General features: G+C 44.2%; 1 protein-coding gene across 1 annotated transcript; it reads left to right on the top strand.

Moving 5' to 3' along the window:
* The first annotated feature begins 1,466 nt into the window (after positions 1-1,466).
* Positions 1,467-8,776, top strand: LOC109876804 (rano class II histocompatibility antigen, A beta chain-like). Its single transcript, XM_031820190.1, has 5 exons — positions 1,467-1,545; positions 4,681-4,953; positions 5,438-5,716; positions 5,919-6,086; positions 8,721-8,776. Exons 1-5 carry the CDS (start codon positions 1,467-1,469, stop codon positions 8,774-8,776), a joined length of 855 nt encoding a protein of 284 aa, XP_031676050.1.
* Positions 8,777-9,432: the final 656 nt, after the last annotated feature.

The raw sequence follows: 9,432 nt of genomic DNA on the forward strand, positions 1-9,432 counted from the left end.
TTGCTGGTTAGATAACTAGCTGAAAAGAGCCACATACGATTCCCCACAAGGCAGCTTGTCATTGTTGCTAGCTATCTGGCCATCCAGAATCACAACACACGGCTTTCTGCTATCTGGCCATCCAGAACCACAACACACAGCTTTCTGCTATCTGGCCATCCAGAACCACAACACACGGCTTTCTGCTATCTGGCCATCCAGAACCACAACACACGGCTTTCTGCTATCTGGCCATCCAGAACCACAACACACGGCTTTCTGCTATCTGGCCATCCAGAACCACAACACACGGCTTTCTGCTATCTGGCCATCCAGAACCACAACACACGGCTTTCTGCTATTTGGCCATCCAGAACCACAACACACGGCTTTCTGCTATTTGGCCATCTAGAACCACAACACACGGCTTTCTGCTATCTGGCCATCCAGAACCACAACACACGGCTTTCTGCTATCTGGCCATCCAGAATCACAACACACGGCTTTCTGCTATCTGGCCATCCAGAACCACAACACACGGCTTTCTGCTATCTGGCCATCCAGAACCACAACACACGGCTTTCTGCTATCTGGCCATCCAGAACCACAACACACGGCTTTCTGCTATCTGGCCATCTAGAACCACAACACACGGCTTTCTGCTTCTGGCCATCTAGAATCACAACACACGGCTTTCTGCTATCTGGCCATCCAGAATCACAACACACGGCTTTCTGCTATCTGGCCATCCAGAATCACAACACACGGTTTTCTGCCAGTTGTAAACTAACCCATCCATTGTTATTCTTCATTATTACAAAAGTGCCATCTAGCGGCATGAGGATGCACAGTCAAAAATAACGTAGGTGCCAGAATGTGAAGGAATCTCCATCCACAATATTCTGAAGTTTCCCGTTTGAAGTAGACTTCTTATTGCAGATGTTTTCTCCCGGAGTTAGCTAGCTAACCTAATCGCTAGTTGAATAGTACATTTTTACCTTCGTTGTTAACGTTGTTTTTTTGTTTGGTTCAAGCTAATACACCATTAAAAAGGTCAGAATACACGCGTCCACCATGGTACACATTCCATCGTCTACCAACTGCAGAAGAAGACTAAGCGATTGTGGTTGCGAAATCTCAAATGAAAGAAACCACCGAAGACATTGTGTCTGCTCGTTCCACTTTGTTGACCAAGTGGAGAACCCTTACCCAACCCTATGACTAGGCTGCGGTAGAGCTCCAGTGAAGAAACAGTCACTGACAACATTATGACAGAAGGTCGGTGTTATCAGCTCACTGACCGGGCAAGCAGTTTTTATTAGTTGACTCCCAAAATGTCAGTGTTATTGATCAGATGTTCCAGTGCCATTGCCTGTCCAAGCTTACAATGACCGCTATTACTTGATGCTTAACCTTGAAGGTGTCTATCAAGCATGGGCGAGTTAGTCACCTCCTGCACCCCAGGGCTTCTCTGATGCTCAGTCACAATGGATGGATCCCATCCTGGAGGACCACAACTATTGCAGTCTAACTATACAGATCAGCAGTGCCATGGAGATGACCCAGGTATCCAATGAGGGATCGAGAACTTTTGCCGACAGTCTGGTTGCCAAACCTGCAGATACTATACAGTATATCACAAAAGTGAGTACCCCCCCCACATTTGTAAATATTTGAGTTTCTCTTTTCATGTGACAACACTGAAGAAATGACACTTTGCTACAATGTAAAGTAGTGAGTGTACAGCTTGTATAACAGTGTACATTTGCTGTCCCCTCAAAATAACTCAACACACAGGTGGAGGAGTGCAAGGTCTCTAACATCCACCAGCTCCGTGATGTCGTCATGGAGGAGTGGAAGAGGACTCCAGTGGCAACCTGTGAAGCTCTGGTGAACTCCATGCCCAAGAGGGTTAAGGCAGTGCTGGAAAATGATCGTGGCCACACAAAATATTGACACTTTGGGCCCAATTTGGACATTTTCACTTAGGGGTGGACTCACTTTTGTTGCCAGCGGTTTAGACATTAATGGCTGTGTGTTGAGTTATATTGAGGGGACAGCAGATTTACACTGTTAAACAAGCTGTACACTCACTACGTGCCAGATGAACGTAGGGTGACCTTGGTCCTTCCAGTGTTCACGTGCCAAGGAGGGCAGCTCACCTGTGAGGAGGTGACCAAGACTCGGCGTATTGCAAACGTCCGCATCCATGTTGAATACGGCGTTTGAAAGACTGTGCCAATCACACTGGTCTCCATAATCAATAAAATACTACATATCTGTGCTGGCCTTGTGAATCTGAGAGGGAGCTTATTTCCAGCTAGTGGGGGGGGGGGGGGGGGGTAACCTCATTAACTGCAATGTATTGTTCAACGGGGGGGGGGGGGTAACCTCATTAACTGCAATGTATTGTTCAATGGGGGGGGGGGGGGGTAACCTCATTAACTGCAATGTATTGTTCAATGGGGGGGGGGGGGGGGGGGGTAACCTCATTAACTGCAATGTATTGTTCAATGGGGGGGGGGGGGTAACCTCAATAACTGCAATGTATTGTTCAATGGGGGGGGTAACCTCATTAACTGCAATGTATTGTTCAATGGGGGGGGGGGGGGTAACCTCATTAACTGCAATGTATTGTTCAATGGGGGGGGGGGTAACCTCATTAACTGCAATGTATTGTTCAATGGGGGGGGGTAACCTCATTAACTGCAATGTATTGTTCAATGTAACTTATTCATTTTAATTTGAAAACATGAAATCCAGTGACTCTGAACAAATGATGTACTACTTGGTAGTTAGTATATTTAACAGAATTGTTAGATATTACTTGTTAGATATTGCTGCACTGTCGGAACTAGAAGCACAAGCATTTCGCTACACCTGCAATAACATCTGCTAAACACGTGTATGTGACCAATAAAATTAGATTTGGAGCCTCAGGTCACATTTGACCTCCAGGATCCAGAATTCCAGCTGCCGACCAGGGATGGCCAGGATGCACCACCATGCCTTTTCTCTCCACAGCAAATCCTCTGCCTTCCACCAGTTGTGTGCCTTTGTACTTGTTGCAGTACCAAGTGGCAGAATTCCCACTAAAAGCCAGGAGCAAGTTCATTTAAACATTTTCCTGGGTTTGTTGTGCGTCTAGGAAGTTTTTGTGCTGTGCTGGCAGTGATGCGCAGCGTCCTTGCATTGTGCCAGAGCTGGGAGGCGCTCTGCGTCTGTGTTTCATGCGTCAACCTATTCACTTGGTCTGGGCTTGGCTTAAAAAGTTACACACTTATCACAGGTTAACTTAGTGCCATGGTCATTGTGAGGCAATTGTGGGTCAAAAGGTAGGCCTCAATGTAATATCTCAGATAGAGGATTGTATGTCTCACCACCAGTGAACTATAATATCTTTGATAGATTGTTGTATGTCTCACCACCAGTGAACTATAATATCTTTGATAGATTGTTGTATGTCTCACCACCAGTGAACTATATTATCTTTGATAGATTGTTGTATGTCTCAACACCAGTGAACTATAATATCTTTGATAGATTGTTGTATGTCTCACCACCAGTGAACTATAATATCTTTGATAGATTGTTGTATGTCTCACCACCAGTGAACTATAATATCTTTGATAGATTGTTGTATATCTCACCACCAGTGAACTATAATATCTTCGATAGATTGTTGTATGTCTCACCACCAGTGGTCTTCCTCCTGTTGTAGTAGATGAGACCAACTGCACCAAAGACCACCCCCAGCACCAGCCCAGATGGCTATCTTACTCCTCTCAGACTCTGAGTTAGAATGGCTCAAGTTACAGTCCCAAAACAAACACATCTCTAACATACATATAACCACACTTAAATCATGCAGAGTTGTGTCTGGGATGAAATAAAAGTATGTCTGAAATGGTGAACCACATTAATATGAGCTCTTTGATTCCCTACATCCCTATTTATTTAGTTCCTTGCTCCCTTACCACAGAAATTCCAGTCAGTCACTCAGTTTGCTTCCTTACTTCCTTATTCCCTTACCCTAGACATTTTGAGTCACACTTGCTTGCTTGTTTCTAATTTCCTAATCTCCTTGTCCCCCCCCCCTGTTAAACATTATTGTACCAAATAAATAAAAAGTTAATCCCATGTGTTAGTGAATTTTTATTTATTTTAGAATGACAGGAAATTAGTTTTAAAATGTGGATTTGTTTTTGGGGGAGACCCACAGACCCCCCGGCAGATTTGGTCCCCCCTAATGCTGACTCCATGGCCACGGCCTTGGCTCAGCATATGTGGGAACTCCTTCAAGACTGTTGGAAAAGCATTCCTCACGAAGCTGGTTGAGAGAATGCCAAGAGTGTGCAAAGCTGTCATGAGTGGCTACTTTGAAAAATCACAAATATAAAATATATTTAGATTTGTTTCACACTTTTTTGGGGTTACTACATGACTCCAAATGTGTTATTTCATAGTTTTGATGTCTTCATTATTATTCAGTCCCTCCAGGGTTTCGCGCAATTTTTTGTGTGATTTTTCTGCAGCCAAAAAATGCTTGATTTTGTAGAGTGAAATTCTGCGATATATTTGGCAATGTTTTTTTCACATTCATTTCATAAAGCAATAAAAAGTCATATGTGCTCAGTTTGAATAAAAACAACTTTAAAAAACACTAAACCTTTATGGTTCATTCATGTTTTTTCTCACCAGATGGACACTTTATCACCATCCTCGACCTTTGTTATTCCAGAGGGGAAGATCCACACGATGTGGAGGACATCTGGAGAGCTATTTCAGACCTGGTGAAGGTCATGGAATACAACAGCAGTCTCAATAGATTTACTGGTTACACGCCCATTGGGATACATACTGCTGAGCAATTAAACGCCGATCCCGTGGTCCTGGCATCGTTTCAAACTCCACTTCATTTCTTCTGTAAACATTATGGTGCCGTCGCCTACGAGGCTGGATTAAACAACAATGGTAAGCAGTTCTATGGAGAGCAGTGGTGGGGAAAAAAAGATTTGCAAAAGATATTTCAGGAAAAATTGATTTCACATCATACATTTTACAATATTTTTTTAAAGCACCATTTTGTTGATTATTACATGAGTTACGTTTGGGTTTGACAAGTCAGGGAACTTCTAGAAAGAAACCTGTCTGTGCAGTTCTTATCTAACTCGCACCATCCCAGGGTGGAATCTTGCTGAGTTTATTTTGAGGGAATAAAAGAGAACTAGCTTGGGTATCAGTCTTGACACAACACAAGCCACCTCAATTGACTCCGTTTAAAATGACACTTACTAAAGCTTATAGGTGGAACACATTGACACCCAAGCTAGAAAGGGAACTGACCCATATATAGACGTACGACCTTAGTGGACATGTCCATACCTGTCCATTGGAAAAACAACAAGCAGTAGAAAACAAAAGAATAGTGTTTTATTATATTATTTCCCCCTCTCAGTTGAGCCCTCCGTTCATCTGTCCATGACGCCCCACGGTGACAGACACCCCTCCATGTTGACGTGCAGCGCCTACAAGTTCTACCCCAAACAGATCAGGGTGACCTGGTTGAGGAATGGACAGGAAGTGCCCTCAAACATGACTTCCTCTGAGGAGCTAGCCAATGGCGACTGGCACTATCAGATCCACTCCTACCTGGAGTACACTCCCACGCCTGGAGAGAAGATCTCCTGCATGGTGGAGCACACCAGCTTCACTGAACCAAAGATCCTCCACTGGGGTAAGGAAGTAAGGGGACAAGGAAGTCAGGGAACAAACTGAGTGTTACTGGAAATGGTTTAGGGAAGGGAATAAGGAAGCAAGGAAGGAAATATTGAAATAAGGGAGCAAAGAGCTCTGATAAGTTAGGTAATTAATGATGTGTGTTGTTTTTCAAACAACTGTAACTATAACGACATTCATGTCACTACGTTTCATCCCAGACATGTCTCTGCCAGAGTCTGAGAGGAGTAAGATAGCCATCGGGGCGTCTGGGCTGGTGCTGGGGGTGGTCTTTGCAGTAGCTGGTCTCCTCTACTACAACAGGAGGAAGACCACTGGTGGTGATGGTGAGTATAAGATGTTTTATTGTCAAATACACCGGATACACGGTAATGTGTTGTTTTACAGGGTCAGCCATAGTAGTACAGCGCCCCTGGAGCAAATTAGGGTTAAGTACCTTGCTCATGGGCACATCTTGTCGGCTTTCAGTTAGGGATACTGTGAGATACGCTAACCGCTAGGCTACCTGCCGATCTCTATAGACAGATAGTATGGTTTATTGTTCAGTCTGTTGCTCTCTGCTTCTACAGTATCTATCCCCCATGATTGTGCTGCTGTCACTTTAAGACCTAATGTTAATAAACTGCTTCTTAGTCAATCAATGCTAACAACCAAAATGCACAAATGTAAAAACTCAAATTGTGGTGTATTTTGTTCAACAGGGATGGAACTGGTGCCAACAAGTCACCCATCCCAGTGATCTCTCAGTGACTGCATATCCCAGTGATCTCTCAGTGACTGCATATCCCAGTGATCTCTCAGTGACTGCATATCCCAGTGACTGCATATCCCAGTGACTACATATCCCAGTGACTGCATATCCCAGTGATCTCTCAGTGACTACATATCCCAGTGATCTCTCAGTGACTACATATCCCAGTGATCTCTCAGTGACTACATATCCCAGTGATCTCTCAGTGACTACATATCCCAGTGATCTCTGTGACTACATATCCCAGTGATCTCTGTGACTACATATCCCAGTGATCTCTGTGACTACATATCCCAGTGATCTCTGTGACTACATATCCCAGTGATCTCTGTGACTACATATCCCAGTGATCTCTGTGACTACATATCCCAGTGATCTCTGTGACTACATATCCCAGTGATCTCTGTGACTACATATCCCAGTGATCTCTGTGACTACATATCCCAGTGATCTCTGTGACTACATATCCCAGTGATCTCTGTGACTACATATCCCAGTGATCTCTCTGTGACTACATATCCCAGTGATCTCTCTGTGACTACATATCCCAGTGACTGCATATCCCAGTGATCTCTCAGTGACTACATATCCCAGTGATCTCTCAGTGACTACATATCCCAGTGATCTCTGTGACTACATATCCCAGTGATCTCTGTGACTACATATCCCAGTGATCTCTGTGACTACATATCCCAGTGATCTCAGTGACTGCATATCCCAGTGATCTCAGTGACTGCATATCCCAGTGATATCTCAGTGACTGCATATCCCAGTGATATCTCAGTGACTGCATATCCCAGTGATATCTCAGTGACTGCATATCCCAGTGATCTCTCAGTGACTGCATATCCCAGTGATCTCTGTGACTACATATCCCAGTGATCTCTCTGTGACTACATATCCCAGTGATCCCTCAGTGACTACATATCCCAGTGACTACATATCCCAGTGATCTCTCAGTGACTACATATCCCAGTGATCTCTCAGTGACTACATATCCCAGTGATCTCTCAGTGACTACATATCCCAGTGATCTCTGTGACTACATATCCCAGTGATCTCAGTGACTGCATATCCCAGTGATCTCAGTGACTGCATATCCCAGTGATCTCAGTGACTGCATATCCCAGTGATATCCCAGTGACTGCATATCCCAGTGACTGCATATCCCAGTGACTACATAACCCAGTGACTGCATATCCCAGTGACTGCATATCCCAGTGATCTCTCAGTGACTGCATATCCCAGTGATCTCTCAGTGACTACATTTCCAAGTGATCTCTCAGTGACTACATTTCCCAGTGATCTCTCAGTGACTACATTTCCCAGTGATCTCTCAGTGACTAGATATCCCAGTGATCTCTCAGTGACTAGATATCCCAGTGATCTCTCAGCGACTAGATATCCCAGTGATCTCTCAGTGACTAGATATCCCAGTGATCTCTCAGTGACTAGATATCCCAGTGATCTCTCAGTGACTAGATATCCCAGTGATCTCTCAGTGACTAGATATCCCAGTGATCTCTCAGTGACTAGATATCCCAGTGATCTCTCAGTGACTAGATATCCCAGTGATCTCTCAGTGACTAGATATCCCAGTGATCTCTCAGTGACTAGATATCCCAGTGATCTCTGTGACTAGATATCCCAGTGATCTCTCAGCGACTAGATATCCCAGTGATCTCTCAGCAACTAGATATCCCAGTGATCTCTCAGCGACTAGATATCCCAGTGATCTCTCAGCGACTAGATATCCCAGTGATCTCTCAGCGACTAGATATCCCAGTGATCTCTCAGCGACTAGATATCCCAGTGATCTCTCAGCGACTAGATATCCCAGTGATCTCTCAGCGACTAGATATCCCAGTGATCTCTCAGCGACTAGATATCCCAGTGATCTCTCAGCGACTAGATATCCCTGTGATCTCTCAGCGACTAGATATCCCAGTGATCTCTCAGCGACTAGATATCCCAGTGATCTCTCAGCGACTAGATATCCCAGTGATCTCTCAGCGACTAGATATCCCAGTGATCTCTCAGTGACTAGATATCCCAGTGATCTCTCAGTGACTAGATATCCCAGTGATCTCTCAGTGACTAGATATCCCAGTGATCTCTCAGTGACTACATTACAGTTCTGCAAATGGCACCCTATTCCCTATATGGACCCCGGTCCTGGTCAAAAGAAGTGAACCATATTAGGGAATAGGGTTCCATTCAGGATGCTCCTAATTCCTGTCTCTGACTGCAGGTTTGATGATGGTGTCTATCTTAGAAATGTGTAAGGAGTGCCTGCTGCTTTTCTAAAGACTACCAAGAGTTTATATTATTGTTACAGTAACACTTCAAAACAAGTTCCTACATATATGCTATAGGATGTGAGATATATTTTTAGGAAGTAGTTTCTCACAAATTGTCTTGAATTGTTTTGAATAAAACAAGAAGTTGGAACCACTTTTTATGTTGTTAAACGACCTTAATGTACAACTGTGTAAACTAGCCTTCTACCGTACCTGTAGACCTCCTGTCATCGCGCTGACGCTAGTTAGCATTGGCTCGCGAAAGTACCGCTAACTTCCTTCTGTCAGGTGTTAGTTGTGCAGAGGTGAGAACGGAGTCAGGCGCAGGACACAGCACTGAGTAAAAAAATACGAACTTTACTCGGGAAAAATACATCCACGCAGGGATCATTAACCCTAACACAAAAGACTAACAACAAATCAGGAACAATCACGCACAAAACATAATGGGAACCAGAGGGTTAAATAGGGAAATAATAATAACTAAATGGGAACCAGGGGCCTGTTGCACAAAAGTAGAATTAAGACATCCGGGATAAATGACTCAGCTGAGCTCAATGAAGCCAAAACATGTGCGTCCAGGCTTAATTGGTTGCACAAAGACCAAGCCAGGATGAGCAGACACGGATTCATTAAGCCAGGTGAAACCAATCCTGGATAGGT

The sequence above is a fragment of the Oncorhynchus kisutch genome, unplaced genomic scaffold, assembly GCF_002021735.2.
Source record: "Oncorhynchus kisutch isolate 150728-3 unplaced genomic scaffold, Okis_V2 scaffold3072, whole genome shotgun sequence".
In the NCBI taxonomy this organism is placed as follows: Eukaryota; Metazoa; Chordata; class Actinopteri; order Salmoniformes; family Salmonidae; genus Oncorhynchus; species Oncorhynchus kisutch.